Source organism: Takifugu flavidus, chromosome 17 (genome assembly GCF_003711565.1).
Source record: "Takifugu flavidus isolate HTHZ2018 chromosome 17, ASM371156v2, whole genome shotgun sequence".
Taxonomy (NCBI): Eukaryota; Metazoa; Chordata; class Actinopteri; order Tetraodontiformes; family Tetraodontidae; genus Takifugu; species Takifugu flavidus.
Window position 1 is genome coordinate 516824 of NC_079536.1, and position 27650 is coordinate 544473.

The following is a 27650-nucleotide window of genomic DNA, read 5'->3' on the forward strand; positions in this document are numbered from 1 at the left end:
GGGGTTCCAGGAGGAGGATTTCGACCCTGCAGTCCCACTAAAGTCCGGACGGGGGCGCTACTGCGCCTCAGCTGTCTACTACCGCTATGGAACAGAAGAAGAAGAAGACGTTTGAGGAGCGTCGGTAGAGCGGCAGGAAGATGCGCTCGCGCTCAGCTCGCAGCCCGTGAAGAAGAGCAGGGTCGGTTGTGTGATGGTAGTTTGAGTGGTAGTTTGGTGGTTTATCATGTCCTCCTCTGGCGGGATCCACGCGCACCTCCTCAAACTGCACCAGTCTCTTGCTGATGAAGACCCGCGAGCTGCGGCGCTGAAGAGCCACGACATCGTCGGTGATTTGTTCCAGGAATGTTTGGAAACGACCACCGAGAACAAACTTGGTGAGACAAGTGTGTTAATATCGACGGTTCGGCACCAGCAGCCTCCACCGGAGCCAGAGCCAAATGATTTAATGCCAAAAACATTTTAAAGCGTAATATTAAACACGCGCGCGCGGTTTTGTTTTGATGACTTTTCTTAATACGCAGTAATGAATGGGATTCTGAACTGGTTTAAATCCAATAATTAGGTTTTATCACTTTGCTTCGGTCGTAAAACGTAAAGCAAAACAACAAACGCCACAAACAAAAAGCTACTTCGATATTTATGACTCAGCTCACGAGCTGCACTTGAATGCAGCATGAAGCCACTCGCGTGCGGGTGTGTACAGGTGCAGGCGGGTGTGCACATGTGTAGGGGGTGTGCACGGGTGTAGGGGTGTGTGTAGGGGGGTGTGCACGGGTGTAGGGGGGTGTGCACGGGTGTAGGGGGGTGTGCACGGGTGTAGGGGGGTGTGCACGGGTGTAGGGGGGTGTGCACGGGTGTGGGGGGGGTGCACGGGTGTAGGGGGGTGTGCACGGGTGTAGGGGGGTGTGCACGGGTGTAGGGGGGTGTGCACGGGTGTAGGGGGGTGTGCACGGGTGTAGGGTGTGTGTACAGGTGCAGGCGGGTGTGCACGGGTGTAGGGTGTGTGCACGGGTGTAGGGGGTGTGCACGGGTGTAGGTGGGTGTGCACGGGTGTAGGGTGTGTGTACTGGTGCAGGTGGGTGTGCACGGGTGTGGGGGGGGTGCACGGGTGTAGGTGTGTGTGCACATGTGTAGGGTGTGTGCACGGGTGTAGGGTGTGTGCACGGGTGTAGGGTGTGTGCACGAGTGTAGGGGGGTGTGCACGGGTGTAGGGTGTGTGCACGGGTGGCGCTGAGAGGGCCCTTTATCGACTGTCCAGAGCGGCTAGTCTAGTCTCTATATTATGGTCTGTTTATATTCACGTAGCGCGGCGGCGTTGCCATGGAAGTGTCGGTTGTGTCGTCACGTTCACGATGATCCGCTTTGCATCTTTGTCTTCCTGAAGCGTTCCAGACGTCCCTCCTGTTCTCGAAGGAGTTGGGACTGCTGAGCTTCCTCAGGAAGTCCCTGGGGAGGGAGGAGGTAAGCACCCGTCTGGGGGGGGGAGGTCTGGAGCTCTCACGCTGACACGTTGCTGCTTCAGCTCAGGGAAACTCGAGTGGAGGTCTTGAGTTTTTTGGAGAAGTTCTTGGATCGAGTCTCGCCGAGAGTCAAAGGATGGGACCAGACTTACGCCACCGACATAACGGTGAGTCCCCGTCCCCGTGCGCCCCCAGTGGCAGCACATGGTAACACACCCTAAACTTACATCTGATTACAGGTTATTCCCCAGCAAGAATTTAAGGTTTTCCCCTTAATTGAAAGTTTTCTCTAAACTGAAAGGATAAATTATGTTGAAACACGCGTTCAACAGTCACATATGTCTGACGTTTCCATCTCATTTATAATGAAAACGGATGCACATAATTATGTCTGACCCTGAAACTGGGCTCATTCAGACGACTGCGGTTGAGTTTGGTAGATTAAAATCTTTGGATGATGAAGGATTCTCAGAATATGATGCTCACATCCCTGTACGTTCAGTCTCGGTACCACCGGACTTCTCCACGATTCCAGGGTCCATCTGGTGAGCAAAGCTTGGCTACACGGAGGAATCTAAAATGTAAAGGTTGTTACGGGTCATTTCAACCATAATTCTCTACATTTCACTCCAGTTTTGATGTCATCGGTCCATATTTACAAAGTAGAAATGTAGAAAAGACATTGAGCGAGAAGGTGTGACCAGACGTTTGCCTGCTCGTGTCTCTGGGACGGACCCGTTTCCTGTCGGCAGCAGCAACGACACCTGCACTTCTTAAATATGGCGCTGAACATTTACATGCGTTTCCTTTCATGTAGGACACGTGCACGTCTCTGTATTCAAAGGAGAAGGGCGCCAAATGTCGGGCGGCGGTGCTGGAGCTCCTCCTGAAGGTCGGTCTCTTCACCCTGCTGACGCTCGTATTCGGCGTTCCGCTCTGGAAACTACTCATCCTTTAGTTTAACTCCACTTTTCATAGATTCTCCACAAGACAAAAGCGTCAAGTGTCGCTGCCGACCTCCGAATCGGCGAAATGTTCAACCGCTACTATGGCGAGCTGTGCCAGGGGAGCAAGCTCCAAGATTCTGGTGGGTCACATGCTTCTGCTGGGTCACATGATTCTGCTGGGTCACATGATTCTGCTGGGTCACATGATTCTGCCGGGTCACATGCTTCCGTGCAGCTTTAAAAGCCTCTTCTTTAACAGTTCTGGGTAAAGTCTATGAGTTGCTGGGGGTTCTGGCGGAGGTTCACCCCAGCGACATGGTCAACCACTCTGACAAGCTGTACCGAGCGTATTTGGGGGCGCTGAAGGAGCAGGTGCGTTTCTAGATCAAAGGGCCGTGACATCAAAGGGATCCGCTGACGACTGCCACCTTTTCCCCAGATGACGTCTGCGACCAAGGAGCCGAAGCTGCTGGTGGTGGCCGGGTGTTTGAGGGGACTCTCCGCTCTCATGGTCAACTTCCCCAAAACGAAGGAGGAAGGTGGAATGTTGCGTCCCCTTAGATACGGGATGGAGGAGCAAAATGGCCGTTTGTGTTGAACCTTGTCTCTCTGTCAGATCCCACGTCGGTGAAGGAAATCTTCCACTACGCTCTAAAAACCATCAGGCCGCAGGTGCGTTTATCGGCCGTTCGACCTCCTCAACAAAGGTTCCATCGTTTTAAAAAGTGTCTGTTGTAGATGGAGATGAACCGCTACGCAGTGACGTTCGGTAAGGACGGCCGCCGCTCTAGAATCCACCCCAGCCCTCACCATGAAGGCCTCCGTCGACTGGTGTCTTTCCTCACCAGCTGGGCTCCAGTTACTGGCCAAACATGCGTCCCAGTTCAGCGGCTTCTTCATGGACCACTACAGGAACATGTTTGAGGTCATGTCTAAGCTGTGTGGCCACGTCAACCCTGAGATGAGGAAGACCAGTTCCTTCGCCCTCGAGGCCTTCCTGAAGCAGGTACAGACCTCGTTCAGATGTGCAGGACGCTCTCCTCACTGATGTTCACCGGGTCTCAAACTCAGCTACTGGACCCTCGACCAGCCTGTCTTCATGATGAACCTGCATCAGTGGCTCCTGTGGGAGCAGCAATAGGAATGAAATGTAATCGGTGAAGTCACCACTCTGTGGAATTCCAGTCTTTAATCCGTCCTCCATCACTTCAAGATCGCACTGCAGGTCGCAGCTGATGTTGAGGAGCACAAGAGCGTCTTGAAGTTCTTCATGCATACCTTCTGTGGCATCATCAAGACCATGGACTCCACCTATAAGGAGCTCTCCATCGCCATAAGAGGATACGGATTTTTTGCAGCTGTAAGTTTGATGCTTTGCTTCTCATGTAAAGGAGAACGTTTTAAAAACACGATTCACTTGGTTCTTGCTTTTAATCGTCTAGAACGATGCATTGAAAAGAGCTTCTTCTGCTCTGTAGCCTTGCAAGAAGGTTTGTCCACAGGATGTAGACCTGATGTATACGGAGCTGATCCAGCGCTGCAAGATCATGTACCTGACTGAGTCTGACGGGGACGAAGACGGGTACTTCCAGCTGCCCAGCTTCCTGGACTCCATAGCCAGCATCTTGATTCACCTGGACAAGGTGGTCCAGTCAAACCCAACGCTACTGTAGAGGTCCATCACCTCCTCTACCATTAATGCTCCCTCTCCTCAGGTTCCAGAGGTGTACACGCCCACTCTGGAGCGCCTCCTTGTGGTGCAGGTTGAAAGTTTTCCTCAGTACAGCGAGAAGATGCAGAGCGCCTGTTGCAAATCTATACTGAAGGTGCTGGTGGCCATGGCCTCTAAAGGACCCGTGATGTGGGGCTTCATTAGCTCAGTGGGTACGTGGGCAGCCTGACCTCAGCTCTTCTTTTTCTTTCTTCTTCAGTTGTTGGTCACAAATCCTCTCTCGCCACTTTAGCAAAGAACATTTAAGAGACTGATTAAATGAGCATCTTCTTCTGTCACGTATCAGCAATGACTTTATCCTTCTGGTTTCAGTGTACCAAGGGTTAATCCGCGTGTGTTCAAAGCCCATCGTGCTTGAGGTGAGCTGGGTCACTTGTGTTGCCACCTATTCATGCAGTAAGTCAGAGGAGGCTGATCCTGTCTGCCCCCCAGGATAAAGACGGCCTTTCCACGGAATCCTCAGAAGTCCGTGTTGGGAAGTGGAAAGTTCCCTCTAGTCACAACTACCTTCCTCTTTATAAAACCCTGCTGAGCTGTGACCGGCTGAAGGTACGGCCGCGTGTGCACGTGGGCTTTAGTCTCGTTCTTCCTCTACACCACTAAAACATTGGTCATTTTCTGGTTCCCTGTGCAGGATTCCGGGTTTTTGGATGGATCGTTTGAAAGTCTAAATAGCGGCCTGATCCCTTTGAGCCGGCTTGTTTACGACATGTTTGTGAAGTCCGTTCTCCAAATCGTGTCCAAACTGGACCTGTCGGTGCAGAAAGTGAGCGGAGAGGAGGTGAGGCCCAATGGCATCTGCTGGTCCAGGGGCTTTTTGTTTGTAACATTCATGTCAGTTTCATCAGAACTTTGTGCCTCTTCCTCCTCGTACGTCAGAGTCCAGGTGACGCCGACCACGTTCTGCCCTCCTCTGACCCCACGGCGCATCTGTTGCCGAATAAGACCAAAGATTTTACTGCTTTCATAAACCTGGTGGACTTTTGCAGGTAATGTCGCGCGTGATTATCACATTAGCGTCGCTACATTTCAAAGTTTCCCGTCTCTTCTCCCAAGCGAGCTGTTGCTGAAAGAACAGCTGGAATACTTCCGGTCCTGGTTGTACCCCCTCAGCCACGAACTCGTCTTTTACTCCATACGAAGTCCTCTCGTCAGCGGCTTCTACAAGCTGCTCTCAGCTGCAATGACCATTGCAAAGAAAATCAAGTACTTCCAGGTAAGTTTTCTGCGTGAAAAGAATTTGAAGCACTTTTGGTCAATTCTTTTTTCTTCTACATGAATTATGTTTTACAGGGAGTGGACCGGAAAGGAGTCACATCTCCACAGACCGATCCTGTGAGAGATGCCTGTCTGGCTCTCTTCTCCAAGTTTGGCAAAGAGGTGGCTCTGCGTTAGCTGTTGGCGTGTCGTGGTAAAGAGCCGACGCTGAACCACCCTCACCTGTGTGTCCGCAGGTGTGCGCCAAAATGAAGCAGTACAAAGACGAGCTGCTGGCTTCCTGCCTGACGTTTGTTCTGTCGCTGCACCACAGCATCATAGCCGCAGACATCAAGGCCTACTGTCCCGCTCTGGAGGTGAAACGCCTTGATTTCATCTTGAGTCCCTGCTGCCGTTCAGCGTGGTCACATAGACGGTGACACGACCGTCGTAAGAACAGGGCACGCGTCACAAGCTGAAGAAAAACGGAACGCAGAACATGGAAAATCCCCCAAATGGGCCCGTTGTTGTGAGCAGACTTCAGGAGATGATTTGCTCAGATTAATTTTGCTAGCGTCTCTCTGGTGCAGGGTTCTGAATAAACTACTAACCAATGGCGTGTTTAACTCGGCTGAAACCGGTTTAACGCCATCGAGACACATTGAGTAGCACAGGTAATAATCATCTATGTTCCAATGAAGGTGGCGTTGAAACTGGGCCTGAGCCACGTTCCTCTGGCCGACGCCGCCCTCGACGCTCTGGAGAGCTGGTCCGCCAACATTCCCCCGGAGACGATGCAGCCGTGCTACTCCTCCGTTCTCCCTCTTCTGGACGGATACCTGAAGTCACACCTGAACCACAGTAAGGAAGCGCATCACCAGCGACTGCATTTATCTCCTGGAGAATCGGAGGTTGGTGACGAGGAAACGCACCTGTTGCTGCTTTCAGACAAAGATGACGGCGTTTGGGAGGTGATGTCTTCCGTGTCCTCAACAAGCCACAGAGGATACAACCGAGTGATGACGAAACTGCTGAAGAAGTCCAGCCAGCTTGTTACGGTACTGGGACGGCAGCTGTGAGACCACACTGGAGGAACGGCGTTCTAGCTCTGCTTTGTATTAAAATGCAGGAAGAGGCTCCCTTTGTCATGGTGAGGATGAGGGTGGTGAAGCTGCTGGGACGCCTCGGCGGGAAGATCAACAGGAACCTGGTGACCGGCAGGGAGACGCAGCGTAAGTTTCTCTGTTGGACGTTAAGTCTTCGCCCTGGCCGTGAATGTGGTCACTGCTGAGATTTTGACGTTTACTGGTCTCCTCAGAGGAAATGATGAAGAAGTTTGTGGCCTGGGACTCTGAGAGGAGGCTCAGCTTTGCTGTGCCCTTCGCTGACATGAAGCCGCTCATCTACCTGGACCCGTTCCTCCCTCGCATCTGCGAGCTAGCTTTGTCAACCACCGACCGCCAGACCAAAGTAATCTTAGTTTAACCTCCTCACTAACCCGCAGCACCTCTGGAGAAGCAGAAACCTGCAGATACCTTGTGTGATGCAGGTCGTAGCGTGCGAGCTGCTGCACAGCCTGGTTATCTACACGGTTGGGAAGAACGCTCAGATCGTGGAGGGAGAAAACACCTTACCGCCAATGTACAAACTACACAAGAGGCTGTTTCCCGTGCTGCTGCGCCTTGCGTGTGACGTGGATCAGGTACGTGCACGCCAAGGCTGCACTAGCTTGGATGAATGCGTTATTTGATAAACAATTAAATTCTTTAAACGGTGCAACAGGTTTGATCAGCTTGTAGATGTTTTCCCCATTTTTCCCCCACAGTCCACATATATACGTTAGCAAATTAACAACTCTAATCAGTAATTAAGCTCAGGTGTGAATAGTTGTAGGCCGGTCGTCACGGGATGAAGCAGGAGTGTGGATCCATATTTACAGGGAACGTTAATCATGAGCAGTCGGGATGCTAACGTGTCCTGTGTGATGGACCCAACAGGTCACCAGGCAGCTCTTCGAGCCACTGGTCATGCAGCTCATTCACTGGTTCACCAACAACAAGAAGTTTGAGAGCCAAGACACGGTGGCTGTCCTGGAGGCTATAATGGTAGGACTTCCACCAGTGCTTCCGTCCTTTCATTCACGTCTGGGCCTCCAGGGAGCTCTCCTCCTTCCCTCTGCTTCCTTTCTCAGGACGGCCTGGTCGACCCGGTCGACAGCACGCTCCGAGACTTCTCTGGCCGCTGCATCGAAGAGTTCGTGAAGTGGTCGATCAAGCAGACGACGCCGAAGCAGCAGGAGAGGAGCCCCACCAATATGAAGTCCTTGTTTAAGCGCATCTACAGCCTGGCGCTCCATCCAAACGGTTTCAGGAGACTGGGAGCAGCTCTGGCGTTCAACAGCGTCTACCGGCTCTTCAGGTGAGCTCGGCTGCCTCCTCAGAACATTTCTGATGTTTTGGATTGGAAGGAATCATCTTTGGTACCAGTAATGGCTGTGAAAAGATCATTTTAAATAAGAGAATGTGCGATGGTTCGATTCCGTGATGCTGTTTTGTGTCTACAGGGAGGAAAGTTCCTTAGTGGACCAGTTTGTCTTTGAAGTTCTTGTCATATTTGTTGAAAGTCTGGCTCTCGCTCACTCTGACGAGCAATCGCTGGGTAATCAATACTACAGGTTTCAGACAGAATGTTGCATCCCAAACCTCATGATTTCAGCTCGGGAATCGTTTGTGTCCTCTCAGGAACGGTGCAGCAGTGCGGCGGCGCCATTGATCATCTCCAGAGAATCGTTCAGCACAAATGTGCCAGTCTCAATCAGCCCAGCGCTCAAAGACGCCGTCCAAGGTCGGTGCTCCCACCTGTGCGTCACCTGCACCCTAACGCAGATTTGGTTTTCTTTTATGGTTCAAACGCCCGACCCTTTCAGGAGCTTCCCAGCGGAGGGGGCGGTGTGCCTCTCCGACGTGGTTTTATGGCTCCTGGAACAATGTGGTCGCCCCCAGACGGAGTGCCGCCACAAGTGCATGCAGCTTTTCTACGAGTTTGCTCCCCTCCTCCCAGGTGAGTAGCGTCCGTACAGGAACAACTCGGAACACATGAACTCATTAGGGATGAATGTTTTTGGAGATCTCAGAGGATTCGTGACAAACGTCAGGTGTTTCATGACCTGCCTGCTTCTCTCAGGGAGGAAGTCTTTACCGCAGTGGTTTGACGGCATGCTGAAGAGTCGCGGCGGAACCTTCCTGACGTCGGGGTTTGAAGGCGGGGGCCTCCTCTCCCAGCCTACTCTTCGGGATCGGAAGGGTCCGTTCAGCGTCCGGGCCACCCTCCAGTGGATGGACCTGCTGCTGGCTTCACTGGACTGTTACACCACCTTCATCAGTCTGCACATCCTCAAGCCTCCTCACATGATCAGTGAGTTGGGCTGCTGCAGATATACGAATATAATCCAAGCAGGACGTCCCATTCATCATTCATAGACAGGAAATGTTCCCTTATTATGGCTTTGGTGGGTAAAACGTGTTTTACAGCCAGTTTTCCTCCCCCCCCCCCACTCTGAAGGCTTGGGAGAGAGCTCCCGTTTTCTGAAAGCTGTTCACTTCTTTTTGACCGAACTGGCGACTCGCGACCTGTCGGCAGCAGAGCGGCGCTTCCAGCTGGGGAAGGGGACGTCTCACTTCAGTCCCAGAGAGATGGACCAGTACAACTTCAGCAAATGTACCATCACCGTTCGCCTGCTGGAGTTTTCCACCATGGTTCTCACCAGGAGCGACCAGGACTTGCTGAAGGTCGAGCTTGACTATGACGACGGTCGCGTCCTCTCAGTTGAACACGCTGACGTTTCTTTGCTTCGCAGCTTCTGGAAAAAGACGTGTTTATCCCGGCTTTTTTCGAGCTGGTAGCGGCCGTGGTGTGTGAGCCTTCCACCGTGGGCTTCAACATGGCAGATGTTGTGGTCATGAAGAACCTTCCAGATGTTTGCGTTGCTGCTCTGAAGGCCCTGCTCACCTCACCGTATCACACACTGATGGAGAGCAGCATCAGGGAGAAAATCTCCCAGAGCAGGTACTTCCTGTTTATGTGCAATCAGCCTCTAAATGTGTGTGTTTATAGGAAAAGCTAAAGGAATGATAAGAGATGAGCCTGGGATAAATATCCAGGAACGTTTCCAGAATATTCCTGGGCTCCCGCTTCCCTGCAGCAGATCCCTTCTGGTCTTTAATAACCTGGAACGCTGGGTTTCCTATTTCCTGTCTTCACCTGTGTCCAGTGTAGAGAAGCTGTGTGCTGTTGACCTCAACGGTTCCGACTCAGCGATCCAGCTGGACCAGCTGGAGCCGGTTCTTTCTGCCTGTCAGCAGATCCATAAAGCCGGCTACCTGAGCTCCATTTTAAACAGCCAGGTATGTTACCTTCAACTATAGCAAGGAAAACTAAATGTCCGTTAGTTACATTTCTGTCCTGGTCCCATTAAAGGATGCCTCCTACGCTGTGTCTCTGGGGTCTGGACTTCTCATGATGGTCTTTAAAGGTATAGCCCCTGGTCAGGACAGGGAGGCGCTCCCTTCCTTGGACTCGAGCACCAAAAGGTTGGCAGATGGTTTGCTTCAGCTCGCCTTCTCCTTAAATCAGCAGGTTGGTTTCACTTGTTCAAAGAAGTAATTAGACTGCCCTCGTTAAGCTGTGGGGAAACGGCAGCTTTGGCTCCTAAATGGGGGGTTTTAGCATGATGGTGTCTCCTGAGCGCTAACACGACGCACTGATCCGCTGCAGGGTGAACAGCTGGTGGACCTGTTGTTGAACACCATGACGGTTCCTGGAGGTCAGCCCCTCTCACATGGCGAATACTTCTACAGCCTCTTTAAGAGCACCATCAACACGGAGCTCCTGAAGAACCTTGAGATCACCGTGCCACTGATCATGAAGGCTTCCTCTGGAAAGTCCACCATGGTAGCTGTTTGTTCTCTCATATTTTTAAGCTGTGATGTCATTTCCTGGTGGTGTCAGTGAAGGGCTGCTTGTGGGGTTTCTCCTAAGGTCAGCATGTTGCTGAACGGCCTGCTGGACTACAGCTTCAGAGAACGTTCTGTCAGGGCGACCCGAGAGAAGAAGCTGGTAAAGGAAATATTAGGAGGTTGGGAATGTTTCAGGTCCTGGTGGGACGGCCCCTCGGCGACTCCAGAGACCAAGACTGCCACTATTCTGCTCCTTTCCAAGCTGCTGCAGGTTTGCTGGTCCTGGAATCTCCAGTCTGGTCAGAACCTGATACCACCAACACTGTTTTTAACCCTTTCCTCCCCAGATTGACTCGTCTGCCTGCTCCGACATCAACCACTCGGCCTTCAGGCCGGTGTTTTCCACGTTCACCGGCTTGTTGGTTGACAAGAGCTTTCAACTGAATCTCAAGGTAATTAGAAAGTCTCGTGAAAACTCACGTTTTTATGTATTAATGTATGAGCATCATGTATTAGCGTCATGTATTAGCATCATGTATTAGCGTCATGTATTGGCATCATGTTTTAGCATCATGTATTAGCGTCATGTATTAGCATCATGTATTAGCATCATGTATTAGCATCATGTATTAGCATCAGGTTTTAGCGTCTAAGCTGCGACTGCGTTTTCATGCACTTCCAGAGTCAGGCGTTGTTGGTGTTGCCCTTTTTCACGATGCTTCCAGAGGAGCTGCTGGTGGAGCTGCAAAGCTGCCTGGACACCCTGGTAGTTTCCCACTTCCCCATCCAATCCGATGAGTTCGCCAAGGGCTCGCTCCACCGCAACAACTACATGGACTGCATCCGAAAGGTGAACTCTTTGATGTTGCAGAATGAAGTGGCTTATTTCAATCTGACATTCTGATGCAGAAGTCATTTCTCTGCCTCACCCCGACACCTGTAAACGTCCCTGACTTTCAGTTGCTGGACGCCCTGGAGCTCTCCCAGAGCCCCCTCCTGCTCAGGCTGATGGCTGGCGTCCTGTGTCGGGATCGAAGGCACATAATGGAGGAGCAGTTTCAAAACTCTTTCCAGAAAATTGCTAAAAGGTTCATAAAGGCTTCTTTAAGTGTTCTCATTTTCAGTGGTGTTGCATTATGGGGGAGGCAGGTTTCCTGTGTTATGTTCCCATATTCCTCCTCTCTTAAAGAGCGAGCGCCGACCAGCAGCTGCGGCTCCTGCGAGCAGCTTACCAGGTGGTCCAGACGGGCCAGGTGCCCCTGAGCTCGCTGCTGCAGGCCATGGAGCGAGTGGTGCTGCCCCTAGCCAAGCACTGCAGCTCCACGGCCATCGGCCTCTTCTTTGTGTCCAACATATGTGACATTAGCGCCGTGCTGCTCGGGCGCTTCACCAAGGTTCGTCTCAGTTCTCCAGGAACTTGGCAGTTTCCTGTGTTTTAAACTAGAGTTTACATGACTTCTTTGTTTCTTTCAGACAAACGTAGCAGAATTTGAGGTCCAGATACTGAAGAAGATCGGCTGCTACAAGCTGATGGAGCTGATGTATTCTCGGCTTCCCAAAGAGGAGGTTTACTCCAAGGAGTCCTGCATCAACAGAGCCTACTGCCGCACAGACACGGCAGAGGGGAACGAGCTGTCCAAGAGTTTGATCAAGTAGGACTGTCAACGTGGGAATTGGTGAGAAAGCTGTGACGCATCTGCTAGGAAACGCTGAAGCTGGATTCTCTTCCCTCTAGATCCTGTTTTGAAGCCTTCACTGAAAATATGAGCGGAGAGACTCAGCTCCTGGAGCTCAGGAGGCTTTATCATTGTGCTGCCTACAACTGTGCCGTCGCTGCCATCAGCTGCAGCTTCAGTGAGCCCAGGTTCTTCACTGGCTTCCTCTTCAGTGAGAAACCAGAGAAGGTAGGGCCTGGCTTTGATGAACCTCTCCACAAGTCCTCCGAGACGGAGACGTTACAAGCATGAATCCGTCTGGATGTAATCTAAAAACAGTTTGTTCTCTGTTTAGAATCAGTTCATTCTAGAAAATCTCATTGATGTTAAAAGGACCTACAACTTCCCAGTGGAAATTGAGGTGGGTTTAATCAGACTTCATCCCACTGTATGAAGGCATTCAGTCATTTTAATTGTTTCTGATTCATTTAGGTCCCACTTGAGAGATCAAAGAAATATGTTGCCATTCGAAAAGCAGCCACTGATGAGAATGAAGGTATTTCCAACAAACCTGTTCAGTCGTGTAGTGTGGAAAGATGTTCTGTTGCTGTGCTTCGGCGAGTGGAAGTCACACACACACACACTTCCTTTTATATCGTAAACATATTTGGTTCCTGGTCAACAGTGGGCTTGAATCTTCCAAAGAAATGGGAGCGAATTCTGATGGTGTGTGTGCGTGTGTGTGTGCGTGTGCGTGTGTGTGTGTGTGTGTTCCAGATGCTCCCGTGTACCTGTCGTCCCAGTCGTTCATGTCTGACAGCAGTCTGAGTGAGGAAATGAGTCAGTTTGATTTCTCCACTGGAGTCCAGAGTTTTTCCTTCAGCTCCCAAAAGGTCGACGGGCAGAGACGCAATGTTGCAAAAAAAGTATATTTCCCCCATTGTTCTTTTGTCCTGATTCATTAAAATTACCGTATTTTCTGGACTATAAGGTGCAGCGAATTCTAAGGCGCGATATCAATGAGGGTCCATTTGGCTCCATAACGCACATTTAGCAAAACAAACCCCGCGAGGCTCCTGACGCCAGTGGCCTAATCACCGGGCGGTGCCGCTTCATCTTAGCAAAACACATCTTGACAGATTTTTGAGCGCCTGTACCACATAAACTCGTTTCTAGGTCAGTAAGCACAAGCAGATTTAATGCACAAACGCACTGTCGATTAAGAAAATGAAAGGATTTTAAGTGCGCCTGATTGTCCAGAAAATAAAATGTAAACATCCTCCAGATGTGATGGTGAAAATCACCAAAGCTGTGTATTCTAGGAACCAGGAGAGGAGACGATTCCCTCTCAAGATGCAGTTGTGGACCTTGAGATGGACGAGCTGAACCAGCACGAGTGCATGGCCACCCTGACGGGCCTCATCGGCCACATGCACAGGAACAACATCACCCCCAAAACGGACCAGGTCACTGGCACATGTGGTTAGTCCAGAATCTGGACCATGTGATCAACCACAGCGCTGATGTTCACCTTCATGAAACAGGAAAACGCCCCTGCAGAACTTCCACCGTGGATGAAGTACCTGCACACCAAGCTGTCCAACCCAACAACACACCTCAACATCCGGCTCTTCATCGCAAAGATGATCATCAACACCGAGGAGGTCGGTCTGAACACGAGCGTGTCAGGGTCGGGGTCAGTGCCCATAATGAACCTGACCGGATGCAGTGATGCACGTGGAACCGAATATTCAGATCAAACCTCTCGGTTTATAATTCTTGATGAATTTACAGGTTTTTCGACCGTATGCAAAATACTTTCTGGGGCCGCTGATCCAGCTCGTCGTCTGTGGGGACAACGGAGGAGACGGCATCCACTTCATGGTGGTGGACATCGTGGTCACGGTTCTGTCCTGGACGGGTGTGGCCAAGCCCAAGGTTCCGCTATTTTCACATCTGCTCTTTGACACAACCTTTGCGTCCTGACTTTACTGAGACCTGTTGCCAGGGTAACCCCCGAGACGAAGTCCTGGCCAACCGCCTGCTGGAGTTCCTGATGAAGCACAGCTTCCACTCCAACAGAGCCGTCTTCCGTCACAACCTGCAGATCATTCGCACGCTGGTGGAGTGTTGGAAGGACTGTCTGCACGTCCCCTACAGGTGCGCCCTGCGTCTGGCCGTGCCGCCCGAGGGGAGGAGAGCACGTCTCCATATCATTCTCCTAGTTACTTGGATTTAGCATTAAAGAGGAACACAGGATGCTACGTAATAACGGAGTTCCAACCTTTCTTCAATTTCATCTCCTGCAGACTCATTTATGAGCGCTTCTGTGGCACCGACGGCAACAAAAAAGACAATTCTGTCGGGCTTCAGCTGCTGGGAATCATCTTGGCCAACAACCTGGCTGCCTACGACCCTTCCTGTGGAGTCGCTTATACCAGGTGAACGCTACACACTAACACAGCTACACACCCTAATGCAGCTACACCCCCTAATGCAGCTACGCCCCCTAGCGCAGCCACGCCCCCTAATGCAGCCACGCCCCCTAACGCAGCATCTTCACGTATGTGCGTCCATCTGCAGGTATATACAGGCTCTCACCACCAACGTGACCTTTGTGCGGTACAAAGATCTGTACGCTGCTGCTGCAGAGATCATCGGCCTCATGCTGAAGAACCTGACCCACACGCCTGAGGTTTGAGCGTCTCTTTCACCTAGTTTACCCCATTATGATTTCACTGAAGGCACCTTCCACCACCATGTGACCTGCTCGTCCTAACCGCCGTTACAAGCTCGTTCATTTGGAGCAGAAGTGATTCAGTATTTCTTCTTGTAGCTTCATCAGGAACTCCTCAGCATGGCTGTAAACAAGATAGGAAACCTGAAGAACATGAGCATGGATGACAAGTTCATAATATGCTTGAATAAAGTCTCCAAACACTTTCCTCCATTTATGGATCGGTGAGTTTGTGACGTTGATTTGAAGCTGAAGCAACAAACACGTTTTAAACGTGACTTTTCTGACTGTTTCCAGGTTCGTCAACCACCTGTTTTTCCTCCTACCGAAGTCTCACGGGTTGCTAAAGACCAGCTGCTTGGAGTGTGTGCTCGGCCGGGCCGAAGACATCCCCGACGTCTTCCTGCAGCTGAAGACCTCCGGTTTCATCCAGACGATGGGCCACAGGTGGGTCCTGTCCTCTCTGGATCCCTGTCCCTCTGAGACCTGTCCGGATGCTTTAGGAAGGGCTTTAACCCTACAGATATGCGGAGCATTGGGCCTTTTCCCACGTTACACTCAACGGGACAATTGGCCAAAAATGTTGAGCTCTTCGATAAATGGAGGTCAAAACTGTCTCCTGCTTAGAATGTCCCCAATCTTTGCGTAATCGCCATTATTTTGACACTTTTCACAGTGAAAGTGCACTTGTGTTGACGTTAAACATCGTATTCACCCTCATCGGGTTCGATGTGAATCGTTCTCATTTGAGCGGAAACCGTCTTTCTTTCCTAAAAGGGAGGAGATGAAGCAGAGAGTGTGTCTCGATATCGTCCACAAGATTCTCGCCCTGCTGACCCCAGAGGAGCTGCAGGAGGTCCTGGGACCTGTGACGGCTTTCATCTCCCACCCGTCACCTGTGTGCAGAGAGAGAATGTACGATATTCTCATGTGGATCCTGGACAACTACAGGTAACGGACACATCAGCAACCTGCTCGGGAACGTTGGCACCACATTGAAAATGTGGAAATCAGAGCTGAAGTTAACATTGTGTTAAACTTTTGTGCTCGTTATGGGCCCAGCGGAACATCATATTATGGAGTTTTACACGATTTGTGTTGATATTTAGTTGTTTGTGTTGCGTCTCTTTCAGTGATGAAGAGAGCATGGAAGACAGCACCTCAGTCAGGATCTTGGACGTTGCTAAAGAGTCACTCCTTCAGGGATTGTCTGAGGAAAACCAAGGCTTGCAGTCAGTACCCACACACACACACACACACACACACACACACACACACACACACACACACAGCCGTGAGCCGTGTCTACCGACACCACGCAGGCACCTCTGGGTTGGTCAAAATCAGGTCTCAATAACTGGGGCCAGACTTCTGACGGCTTCTTGACACAAACCCTGTGGAATGTGTATTTGGAGAAATAATTCCAGGATAAATTTCCCAGAAACAGTCTCATAACTACGGGAAGATTCAAATCTTGTAATTATGTCATGAGCTGTGATTTCTAGTCATTACTGAATGCAGCGTCCTTCCATACATTAAAGCTGGAATCCAAGCAAATGGCTTTGGTCTTGTTTTAAGGCTCTATGTTCGCAACTTCTGGAGTCAGGAGAAGCGTCTTCCCGCTGCCACTCTGGAGCGAATGTTGGCGGTGTTGCAGTCTCTCTACTCCAGCAAGACGGAGAAGTGCTTCTTGAGTCTGGCTACGGACCTCCTGCTGGAAATGACCAGCCAGAGTCCCGACTTCCAGCGCCACATGTTTGAGTATCCGCTATCGGAGTGCACCTTCCAGGTCGGTTCAGCTTTGCACCTTCTGCACGTCTGCTCAGCAAATGAACGATGGTGAGATCATTCTGTCCCGTTCTTTAGGACTATCGGATTGATTCAAACTGGCGCGTCAGGAGCACAGTGATGACTCCCATGTTTGTGGAGACCCTGAACTCTCAGGCTCAGGAGAGCGTGGCATCTCAACCTGGTACCATGAAAGGGAAGCTGCGAGCCACCCAGACCTCCCTGGAGTTCTCCCAGACCCAAACAGGTACTCGCCTGCACAGGACTTAGCAAAGGTCAGGACTTTCGTACTTCCTGAGAGACCCGCGCGCTCGACCCAAACCGGCCGTCGTGCGCTCCACTAAAGGGAGACGTGGGAGTTTGGAGCGCCCTGTTGTGATGTCCCACCTAACAAATGTGTTTATTCTATAGGGCATCGCACAACATATAACTGGCTGACAGGCAGAAGCATGGGCACCTTAGCCGAGTACTCGCTCGGCTCCGAGTCCGCGTCCTCGTCCTCACTGATGGTGTTTGATAAAGATGAGAGACGGATCAAAGCACGGAAGCCAGTAGGAGAAGGATTTGGCACAAAGCTTCTGAGTGGATCCAGTGAGCAGGACGGAGGTCCCACCACAGGTAGGGGTTGGTAAACCGCTCTCTGGATGAAAGGTTTCAGGAGGACTGTGCTTCCACTTTGTCTTATTACTGGCTTAGATACTCTGTTACCTTCATTATGTCTTTGAAGCGAGCGTTTAGGTGGAAATGTTTTGTGTCTGAACGTTAGCAGCAAACGAGCAGCGCAGCAACATCCTGGCGCTGCGGCGCAGATTCCTCAAGGATCGGAGGAACGCCAGCCTGGCTTACGCACAGAAGGAGATCCAACAGCAGCGGCGGAAAAAGGTAGCCAACATGGGGGAAAGATCCTGTTGATCTGCTCACATTCTGCAAAGTACTTTATCTTTTTAAACGTTGTGGCCTCCGGACGTCCCGCAGGAAGAAGCAGCTGATAAAAGGCTGCAAAAAGAGGTTCAGGTGACTCTCTATCGGAACTACCGGGTGGGAGACTTCCCTGATATTCAGATTTCATACAGCAGTCTCATTACTCCTCTTCAAGCTCTCGCCCAGGTAGTCATGTTGTAAATGGCACCAACGCCATTGAGTTAAGAAGGAACTGATGGAAGTTCTCCTGCTCTTGTCCTCCAGAGAGATCCTGTTGTAGCCAAGCAGCTGTTCAGCTCCCTGTTTGCTGGAATACTGGAAGAGATGGAAAAGCAGAAACCAAGAAAGGAAGTTGTGAAGATTAAAGAGGAGCTGCAGCAGAACATGTGTGCTCTGCTGAGCAGGAGCACCCTCTGCTTCCCTCCCTTTGTAGCATGTGTGCAGGTATAATCTGGACAGATTCAGGGCTTTGGCTACTGCCAGCAGAATGTTTAATCAGACTCAGAGTGACGACGCCTCAGTCAGCCAGAAAATGCCTCGTTGCTCTGTTCTTGCTCCTGTTGCTCCTGTTGCTCCAGCTCACGTGGGCTGAAACGATCTGGTCCAGGGCCTGGAGCCGGTGCAACATTCATGTTGGTGTTTTGAATTCCTTTTCTGTTTATTTGGGGTCATTGTCTCACTGGAAAAGAATTCCCCTGAATCGTAGTCCCGAGTCAGCTTTTCTTCCAGGACCTTCACAAGGCTTCCAGGACCTTCACAAGGCTTCCAGGACCTTCTGCTGCAGCGCATCATCAGATGTTGCTGTGCTTCACAGTGGCAGTTGTGGCTACATGCCAGTGTTTGCCAATCATAGTGTCTCCTAATGGCCAAAAGGCTCCTTTTTATCCTCCTGAGCCCATAACGGCTGTTTCCGAGTCTCCCTCCCACCTCTGGATCAGGTCCAGGACGCGTTCCTCTGAGCTTTCTTTCCTAAACAGCTGAAGACGGCAGGCAGCAGTTGTTAATGATCACCTCCCCAGCAACAACTGCTGCACTATAGTGTGACCGCGGTTCTGTAACAAGCTAAATGATGGCTGGACGCTGATGATGCTTGCTGGCTGCTTTGGCAGGACATGTGCTACCACCATAAGGACCTGCAGCAGCTGAATCCAGCCCTGGTCAGCTCCACCTCCCTGCTCAGCCTCCAGCAGCCTCTGGGGGTCCTCCTGCTGGAGGAGAGCTTGGTGCACCATGGCGGCCTGGAGGAACCCCCATCCAAACGCTCTCGGGGCCATAAGGAAATACCTCCAGACACCAATAAATGGATCCATTTGGCCAGGTACTGACTCTTAGCATGAGCTCCGCTGTGTCGAACCAAACTAAATGTTTGCTGCCTTAAACTTTTCTTTATTCTTTCACTTGGCTGATAATTGATTTAGTTGGTTTAGGAAAGAAAAAAGATCCCAAGATTCAAGATTTTTCACTGTCATGTTTCCAATAGTCACAGGCAATGAAATGAGGTCAATAGTTTATGGAGCAGTGATGATTGTGAATGCACATGAGTGTTGTTCCCGGTGTGGTCCAGGCTCTACAGATCCATGGAGGATTACGACGTTGTTCGTGGGATTTTTGGTGGCAAGGTTGGGACCAAGTCCATCACCTGTGCGGCGCTTCAGGCTGAAGCCAGTTCAGACTACGCAGAAGCTGTGAAACTTTACAATGAGGTAAAACGTTGTACTTGTACTTTTAGCTTCATTCATAAAGTGGGCTAATGGAGACAGAGCTTCATTAGACGGTTCAAAACCGGGCCTTTAAATCCACGATTGTTGCAGGGACTCAGTCCAACCTGTGTTGTTTGTGTCCTCATTCAGGCTCTAAACACGGAGCAGTGGAGCGATGGCGAGCCTGCTGAATGTGAGAGGGACTTCTGGGAAATGGCTGCGATGGAGGCGTACAGCCACCTGACTGACTGGAAGTCTCTTCAGTACTGCTCCACCGTCTACATCGATGAGGCCTCCCCCCCCGACCTGCAGAGGATGTGGTCAGAGCCAGTCTACCAGGTGAACGGTCCACCCAGTACCAGCCCCACTCTTCAGGTTCAGCCTCATTCACTCACTTTGGTCCATCACTGTGTGATCTGGGGACAGGAGATGTACCTGCCGCACATGATCCGCAGCATGCTGAAGCAGCTGCAGGTGGGGGAGCGGGACCAAAGCCTCCTCAGCTTCACCGATGAAGCCATGTCGGTGGAGGAGCGCAAGGATCTGCTGGAGAGCCAGTACAGCCAGGAGCTGGGCCTGCTCTACATCCTCCAGGAGGATTACGACCGCGCCAGCTACTACACCAACTACGCCTTTGAGCTCTTCATACAGGTCTGTGGCTCCGCAGCTCTGACCTTTTATGACCCGTTCTACGGTGACGCCTTTGTAGGCGTGACCCAAACATTTTTATGAAGGGACCTGTCAATAATGGCAACTATTGATAAGTGAAACCCAACAGGAGCTGCACTGCAGCCATAATTCCATGTTCTGACATTCCCAGAATTATTCCAGCGTGGACTCGCTGATGACCCAAAGCCGACTGACCATGCTGAAGTCGGTGCAGGCGCTGACGGAGATTCAGGAGTTTCTGCTGTTCGTTAAAGGAGGCGGTGAGTGACGTGCTGCTGCCCCCCCAGTTAACCAGTTAACCAGGGTCCGTTAACCCCAAATGACTTGTGTTAGTTTCCGTGAGCTCCGTCAAGCAGCTGATTGGACGATGGACGGAGCGCTATCCTGACCCCACGGTGGATCCCATGAGCCTGTGGGACGACATCGTCACCTCCCGGTGGGTCGGTGTTGGGGATCATCTGCAAATGTGTGGCGGCAGGTTTTTGACCACCACTAATCTCATTGCAGCTGTTTCTTTTTGGACCAAATCAAGAGAAGGATGAGGCCCCAGGCTCCCAGTGACAGCATGGAGGCCCAGGCTCCCAGCGACAGCATGGAGGTGGACGGTCCAGACGGTCCAGACGGCACGCCGGCACCGATGGACACCTTAATAAATGAGTGCAAGTTTAGCATGAAGCTGCAGATGGCCAACAGCGCCTGGAAGCAGGTGAGGGAACAAACGCCTGCTCTTCCCTCTGTTGGGCCTCGACAAACTCACATTCGACTGTGGATTTTGCTCTCAGAATAATTTTGCCGTGGCCACCAAACTCCTGAAGGAGCTCCAGCGGGAGGCCAGACGAGAGCGCGGCCGGCTGCTGCGCTGGGTGCACAGTTTCTGTGGCTACGCCCACAAACGCAGCCGGACGCAGGGACCCGTGGAGCAAATCGGCGCCATGCTGAAGACTGTGGCGCTCCTGGGTGAGCCGCTAACTGCCGCTAACTGCAGCTAACTAGTCGCAGTTAACCAGTTGTGATGCTTAATGCATTAAAACCCTGTGATTTTAATAGTTGTATGATGCAACAATAATCCCGGTATTTTCGGGCGCTCCGCCACGTTTGTTTCCATTATTGTTGGTTCTTCCCGAAACTTCCCCAGTTTAGATCCGACCAGTGCCGAGGGGCAACAGTCAGGACTTTTATTTCCTGTCAGGTGATTTGGATCCAATCAGAAAGGGTTTGGTTAGCGAACAATATGCAAAAGACACATTACTCAAGGAAAAGAACACAAGAGCCACAGGAGGAACACACAGAATCAGAACCGCTGGTCAACGGGTCAGAACCAGCAGGTGTTGAGTGACTAGGTGTTGTTGGAGGAAGAAATGAGCCCAAATATTTTGATCGGGATCGGTCCAATGTTCTGTTGCTCGGATTAGCGACGAGAGCTGGAAAATGATGGATTTGACTGCACGGTTTCTTCCACCGTCTCCTGGCAGAGGACCTCCAGACGGAGAGCCGGGCTGTTCCAGCTGTGTCCAGATGTCAACAGCTCCTTCAGGGTACTTCCTTCACTATCCTGGTAGCAGCCGTGAGTAAAAGCCCCTCGGTGCTGGGAAGTATCGAAGCCAACAAAGCAGAAAGTGTTGCTAATCTGGCCGGAGTGTCCTGGCCCACTCGGAATCTCAAGGTACCTTTTTCCATTTTCCTCCCAATAATCCACATTTCTGTAAGAACAGTTGATTTGAAAAGTGATTCTAAATATTTGACCTCTGAAATCTGTGTCCTTCAGGAAGTGGAGGCGGGGCTACGGAAAAAAGCGTGGAATTTTCTGTCTGAAGCCTCCAGGAAGGCTGATGAGGAAGTGCAGTCGTGTCCTCAGGACTGTGTGGACACGAGCAGCATCACCCAGACCTACATGGCTCTGGCCAACTTCTGTGACGGAGCGCTGCGAGAGCACGAGCAGGGCGACGCAGGTGGGTCGGGGGGGGGGGTCTGTGGGCGACGGGGGGGTCTGTGGGCGACGCAGGTGGGTCGGGGGGGGGGGGGGTCTGTGGGCGACGGGGGGGTCTGTGGGCGACGCAGGTGAGTCTGTGGGCGACGGGGTCTGTGTCTCCAGACCTTTCGGGGTTTTGAGTGATAAACTGGATTATGATGGAAATATCGGACCAACATTTTTGGTATTTGTCGCTGTCCAACTGCCTGAAGTGAATCGCCTGCTGAGTGCACGATAACGTGCACGTCATCTGTACATACGTTCACTCACCAGACACCGTTCTCTCCTCATGATCCGTCTCTGTGGCTGCAGGAGGCGACCCTCCAGACCTTCTGCTGCTGCCGGTCCATTTGGTGGACAGCTTGTTGAAGGCCCTGAAGATGAACTCTGAGGAGGCGCGGCTTAAGTTCGCTCGTCTTCTTCAGATCATCGAGCTGTACCCTGCAGAGACTCTGGACCTCATGACCAAAGAGGTGCGTTCTCCAATCATAAATATCCACTAATTGTTGTCCTCAAGAACGTTTCCAGTCATTTAACTGTTCAATTGGGAACGTTTAGGCCAGATTAGGGAAAGATTGTGTAACAATAGTTCATCTCTTCCTGTGCAGATGATGTCAGTTCCCTGTTGGATGCTAATTAGCTGGATTAGTCAAATGGTCGCCCTGTTGGACAAGCCTGAGGGGGCAGCGGTCCAGCACTGCCTGGAGCAGATCGCCAACAGCTTCCCTCAGGCGCTGGTGTACGCGCTGATGATCAGCAGCGAGAGCTTCCAGTTCCAGGACTCGGTCAGAGGACACAAGCAGCGGGAATTTGTTAGCAGGTAAAGTTGTTGTTGTCTGGAAAATCCTGGCTAGGGTTAACCCCTAACCCTGCCAAGAGGACGTCATCGTGTGTGTGTGTGTGTGTGTGTGTGTGTGTGTGTGTGTGTGTGTGTGCAGGCTCAGAGGCCTGCTGGATCAGGGAGGGGCTGTGAAGAACTTTGTGGACGCACTGATGCAGCTTGCAAACCCAGAGATGATTTTCAGGGTAATAAGTGCAATTTAATGCTTCAGTAATTAGTGGCTCGTTAACGAGGGTCCGCTCCTCCTGGCAGGACTGGTGGGACTCTCTGAAAAATGAGATGGGAAAGCAGAGCTTCACCGAGGAGACGATGCGCGACCTCTATAAGGACCTGTTCTCCTCTCTGGGCCACCACACCAGCGGGCAGGGAACGTTCCACAAGAAGTTTCTCCAAGTGCGTCGCTGGTTCTGCTCGTGACAATAGTTGGATCGGTTCTGTGGTTCTGAAGCAGCTTCCCCAGCAGCGTCCCACCCCCCAGCAGCAGAACCAGGGACTCCGAGCGTTTAACGCCTCCTTCTGTCCTGCAGAGATTTGCTAAAGAGGTGGAGAAGCTGCTGGGGCCCAACGGCGCCACGCTGTTCCAGAAGAGACGGGACAAAAGCTTCGTGCGGCGGGTGGACGAGCTCGCTGCGTCCATGCGTGGCTTCCAGAAGGAGCCGGGGAACCTGAAGGAATACTCGCCGCGGCTCAGTGGCTTTAAAGCCGACACGCTGGGCAACGAGCTGGAGGTGCCAGGTGAGCCGGAGAAGCTGCTCTTCCTGGTGGTGGATCAGTCCAGGAATATTGGGATGGAATGTTCGGAATTCAGTGGTCACATGTTGTGTTTAAGGATTCTTTATTCCACTTTAAAACCCTTTTGTCTGATCTCGCATCCTTTTGAGTGACTGAAGACTTCCTTCTGTTGCTGTAGGACAGTACGACGGAAGATCAAAGCCGCTGCCCGAGTATCACGCCAAGATCACGGGCTTTGATGAGCGGGTATGTTCCAGTGGCGTCCCGACGCCTCCGCTGCTGCTGCCCAGAGGAAATCCTGAATTAGGTGTGAATGTGGGTCCTGCAGGTGAAGGTCATGTCCTCCATCCGGCGGCCCAAACGCCTCATCATCCGAGGGGACGACGAACGCGACCACCCGGTTCTGGTGAAGAGCGGCGAGGACCTCCGACAGGACCAGAGGATTGAGCAGCTCTTTTCTGTCATGAACATTGTGCTGAGTAACGACGCCGCCTGTGCACAGAGAGGCCTGCAGCTGCGCACGTACCAAGTCATCCCATTAACCACCAGGTGGGCGGGGCGTCTGGGGTGGGTGGGCGGGGCATGTGTGGCGGTGGGCGGGGCGTCTGGGGCACCTTCTGCCAAATAGACATGATAGAAACGGAGGAGACCCAGGAGGAGGGTTCCATGAGATGTTCCAGGCGTCCTCAGAACCACCAAAACTTTACTGATGAGTCGCTCCAACCTCGTTACACTGACCAAACGTGCGCTCTCTCCAACAGAATCGGTCTCATTGAGTGGATGGAGAACACGTGCACGCTGAGGGAGTTCCTGTGCGCCACAATGACTGCAGAGGAGCAGCGCACGGCAGCACGGTACGTTTCACGTGCACGACACCTTCGATTCTGATGAATATGAGGAGAATCAGTCTTTATTGAAATCATCAGAGTCCAAACACAAGCTCGGTACCGGGACGAGCAGCTCGGCACCACCGGCCCAAACGTCCTCCCATCTTCAGACACCAGAACCGTGCTGGTCTGGGACGGATCCTGCAACAGAAACGTGTGTTTAAGAGTTTGTCCTGTGTTTACAGGTGTCCTGAAGTCTACAACGCCTGGCTCGCCACCTTCGCTCCCAAGAACACGACGGGCGTGCCGATGTACGGCCACGCCTACAGGTGAGTTCCTCCTGACCAGGGTCGGACCTTCAGCTAAACCTGATCTGCGTCAGCATATGAAAATAACCTGGATTTTGGGGGTTCCAGGAAAGCCGGACGGGCCGATGCCGTCAACAACTTTGTGAAGGTGGTGCAGCGGGTGCCCAGCGACCTCCTGAAGTAGGTGCACGCCAGGGGCGAGCTGGGGCGTGAAGGTGGAGACTGAGGTGTTGTGTGTGCAGGAGAGCCTTCCTGAAGATGAGCAGCAGTCCCGAGGCGTTCCTCTCCCTGCGCTCCCACTTCGCCCGCTCCCACGCGCTGCTGTGTGTGAGCCACTGGCTCCTGGGCATCGGCGACCGCCACCTCTCCAACTTCATGGTCAACACGGAAAGCGGCGGCATCATTGGCATCGACTTCGGTCACGCCTTTGGCTCGGCGACGCAGGTGGGCCAGAACCCGTGCGGCACGTGCACGGCGGCCGCTCCGGGGACGCTCACGCACGTCTCCGTCTGCCTCCCCAGTTCCTCCCCGTGCCGGAGCTCATGCCCTTCCGGCTGACGCAGCAGTTTGTCAACCTGATGCAGCCGCTGAGGGAGTCCGGTCTGATCCAGAGCGTCATGGTCCACTCGCTCCGGGCGTACGGCGCCGACCCAGACCTGCTGCTCAACACCATGGACGTGTTTGTCAAGGAGCCCCTGCTGGACTGGAAGGTAACGTTGGAATTCATCCCTGAGTAACGGAGCGGGAATCGGTGCAGGGAGACCGGAGGAGTTCCCAGTCATGTTCATGGACACGGCCGGATCTTTGTGTTTATCCAGAACTTTGAGCTGAAGCAGCTGAAGAAGGGAGGAACCTGGACAGAGGAGGTGAACACCAAAGACATCAACTGGTACCCCCTCCAGAAAGTGGCCTTTGCCAGGAGGAAACTACAAGGAGCAAATCCTGCTGCCATCACCAGGTAGGTCTGGACACAAAGGTTAGAAACCTCGTCAGCAGCCTTCACCTCCCCCTGCTCTGGTACCGTCACTAAGACCTCGTCCTGCTCTTTAAAGGTTCTCAGGTGCCCCTCAGGTTCTGCTTCCACATGCTGGGCCTTTTTTAATCTCTCCTGGACAGATCGATGGCAGGTTTAGCCTGTCCTCCTGCCCTCTTCTGCCTCAGACCCAAATAAAAACAGCAGTGACGTTAAAGACACTGGTTATAAAATAGAGTTTGGGTTAGAAGGTCCTCCACTGGGACTCTGTCCTCCACTGGGACTCTGTCCCCCAGCCTGTCAGTAACATTTGTACCTTTTTGTGCAGCGATGAGCTCAAACTGGGCTTTGAGAACGACGGCGCCTTCGCTGGGATGCAGGCGGTGGCCTTGGGTTCGAGGGAACACAACGTCCGAGCTACGCTTGCGCCCTCTGGCCTTTCCGTGGAGGATCAGGTCCGGTGTCTCCTTGACCAAGCCATGGATCCAAATGTCCTCGGGAGAGTCTGGGTGGGATGGGACCCTTGGATGTGATCAATGAAACATCTGCCATCATTGTCTGACCCATCGGAACCAAAATAAAAGTTGTTTCCAGCTTCATCTAAACTTGTACAGCCTGATTCTTCTAACAGCTCCATGACTGAGGCAGCCCGACCAGTTTAAACATGGTTCCAGTGCTTAACACCATTAGAACCAGCTGGTTGTCAGGGTAACCTGCTGCTTTAGTTTCCATCAATCAAGGAAAGATTGAGGCAGAGCAGACGTTCAGCCAACTTTAGTGGGAATCATCCTTGGACATTAAGGTCGAGTTATACAAACCAACATCACTGGTTTCCACCATACAACCAAAGGTTAAGGGTTAATCTGCTGGTTAGCAATAACAGCTTAATATGTGGAGTACTCGGATTACTTTTTGGGGTCGTCATGGCTCTTTGTCCTCAACCAAAAACCACAATAAAACTCAGATAAATCAAATCTGAGGGCATCAGAGCAGAGTGGACCTGAACCCTCCAGGTGCCCGACTCACCTGTCGGCACCAGCGCCGCCTCCACGTCGGGCTGCTGCTGTGCTGAAGCTCCATTTAATCCCATCGTGACTCAAACGTGTTCTGTGGAGGTTACGATTCCGGTAGTCATGGAAACAGAACGGCAGTGGTCCATTAGGGTTCGGGACCTCCTGACCAACTCTGGTCCATCACCCAGGTGCTAACCCAGTCCCAGGGTTTGGAGCATATCGACCTCTGCATCCAGACGATGACGTTCATGTTCCTCATGAAACCACTTTGCAAAGTTCTGCTGTGGAATCTTCAGTCTGGACACGGGTCTGTTGAGTCAGAACATCAGGGAACAGTAAAATCATCCGCATCCATCCCAGACAATAAAGTTGTGCTCACAATTTTCCTGACACGTGGTTCAACACGAGTTTGGCTGGTTTGATCGTGCAGAAGGTACCTGAACTCCCAGGAGCCTCCTCGCCGCTGCACGTCTAGGAGAAACACCAAGAGTCCTGGAAGGACGCACCTTCATCCCCTTCCTGAACGTGAGGGTCGCTCCTGGTTACGCCAAACCGCTCCTGCAGACCCACTCTGAGCAGCCAAAACAAATCCCAGTTTCCAAACTTTTCTTGTCCCTCTGCAGCTGTGAGCATTCGTCCACGGAGACTTTTGACTTTACAAAATCACCTCCCATCACAGCAGAGACGCTGGTGGCAAAGGTTCTTCACATCGGAGGTTCTGCTCCGGCCGACAGGTGGCAGATCTTGGATATCACCAAAACGTGGATTAGGGAGTATTTTGAATTACTTTTCCACAAATGTCTCAAGGTCAGTGAAGGTCACTCGGCATCCATTTTGCTCCTGATCACAGGCTTGTCAGGAAGCTCCATCACAATAGTTTGAGATTGGAGGGCAGGTCCAGCTCCAGCTCGGCCTCTGATAACCCCGGCCCTCCCAGAACCCCGGCCCTCCCAGAACCCCGGCCCTCCGAGAACCCCCACCTGGGGGTGGATGCAGGCTACGTTCTGCTGAACCAACGAGGCAGTGATGTCATCCTGCCTGTGCATCCTTTTGTGGGACAAGAATCCTCCGCCTGGACACCAAACTCCTGATGAGCACCAGTCACTTCCTGTCTGCATCTGATCCTGTCGGGCCACATTTTCAGGAGAAAACCCCAACCCGTTCAAATCCTGTTCAGTTCATTTTCCACGCCTGTTTAAACTACTCATAAGTTAGTTACACCT

At 52.0% G+C, this 27650-nt stretch overlaps 1 protein-coding gene across 3 annotated transcripts; it reads left to right on the top strand.

Moving 5' to 3' along the window:
• Nucleotides 1–97: 97 nt before the first annotated feature.
• prkdc (protein kinase, DNA-activated, catalytic subunit) lies at nucleotides 98–26013 on the top strand. 3 transcript variants are annotated; one of them, XM_057012362.1, is made up of 86 exons: nucleotides 98–377; nucleotides 1388–1464; nucleotides 1526–1630; nucleotides 2281–2355; nucleotides 2442–2550; nucleotides 2670–2782; nucleotides 2850–2949; nucleotides 3027–3082; nucleotides 3149–3179; nucleotides 3259–3416; nucleotides 3624–3770; nucleotides 3889–4053; nucleotides 4126–4294; nucleotides 4455–4501; nucleotides 4575–4691; nucleotides 4777–4923; nucleotides 5022–5131; nucleotides 5199–5358; nucleotides 5436–5522; nucleotides 5597–5716; nucleotides 6041–6200; nucleotides 6288–6397; nucleotides 6469–6571; nucleotides 6658–6809; nucleotides 6889–7041; nucleotides 7337–7444; nucleotides 7531–7757; nucleotides 7903–7997; nucleotides 8081–8183; nucleotides 8266–8399; nucleotides 8523–8753; nucleotides 8901–9127; nucleotides 9196–9404; nucleotides 9610–9742; nucleotides 9816–9974; nucleotides 10113–10289; nucleotides 10377–10565; nucleotides 10642–10746; nucleotides 10977–11144; nucleotides 11255–11382; nucleotides 11484–11688; nucleotides 11768–11946; nucleotides 12030–12198; nucleotides 12305–12370; nucleotides 12442–12505; nucleotides 12727–12875; nucleotides 13272–13415; nucleotides 13494–13613; nucleotides 13744–13887; nucleotides 13958–14109; nucleotides 14259–14390; nucleotides 14533–14644; nucleotides 14786–14910; nucleotides 14984–15133; nucleotides 15464–15637; nucleotides 15820–15918; nucleotides 16265–16475; nucleotides 16553–16721; nucleotides 16886–17092; nucleotides 17241–17356; nucleotides 17450–17581; nucleotides 17660–17839; nucleotides 18505–18713; nucleotides 18960–19098; nucleotides 19246–19434; nucleotides 19522–19746; nucleotides 19916–20024; nucleotides 20098–20200; nucleotides 20272–20470; nucleotides 20547–20721; nucleotides 21237–21427; nucleotides 21530–21713; nucleotides 22046–22206; nucleotides 22342–22553; nucleotides 22672–22759; nucleotides 22827–22987; nucleotides 23023–23309; nucleotides 23485–23552; nucleotides 23635–23855; nucleotides 24068–24160; nucleotides 24379–24462; nucleotides 24550–24621; nucleotides 24684–24885; nucleotides 24963–25151; nucleotides 25260–25399; nucleotides 25743–26013. In XM_057012362.1, the coding sequence occupies exons 1-86, from the start codon at nucleotides 227–229 to the stop codon at nucleotides 25945–25947; spliced, it is 12420 nt and encodes a 4139-aa protein (XP_056868342.1). In that variant the 5' UTR covers nucleotides 98–226; the 3' UTR covers nucleotides 25948–26013. The 3 variants fall into 3 exon arrangements, with proteins under 3 accessions (XP_056868342.1, XP_056868344.1, XP_056868343.1); XM_057012364.1 differs by having other exon boundaries at nucleotides 22827–22967; nucleotides 23102–23309; XM_057012363.1 differs by lacking the exons at nucleotides 98–377; nucleotides 1388–1464; nucleotides 1526–1630; ... (15 more) ...; nucleotides 5436–5522; nucleotides 5597–5716 and adding an exon at nucleotides 5824–5868.
• Nucleotides 26014–27650: the final 1637 nt, after the last annotated feature.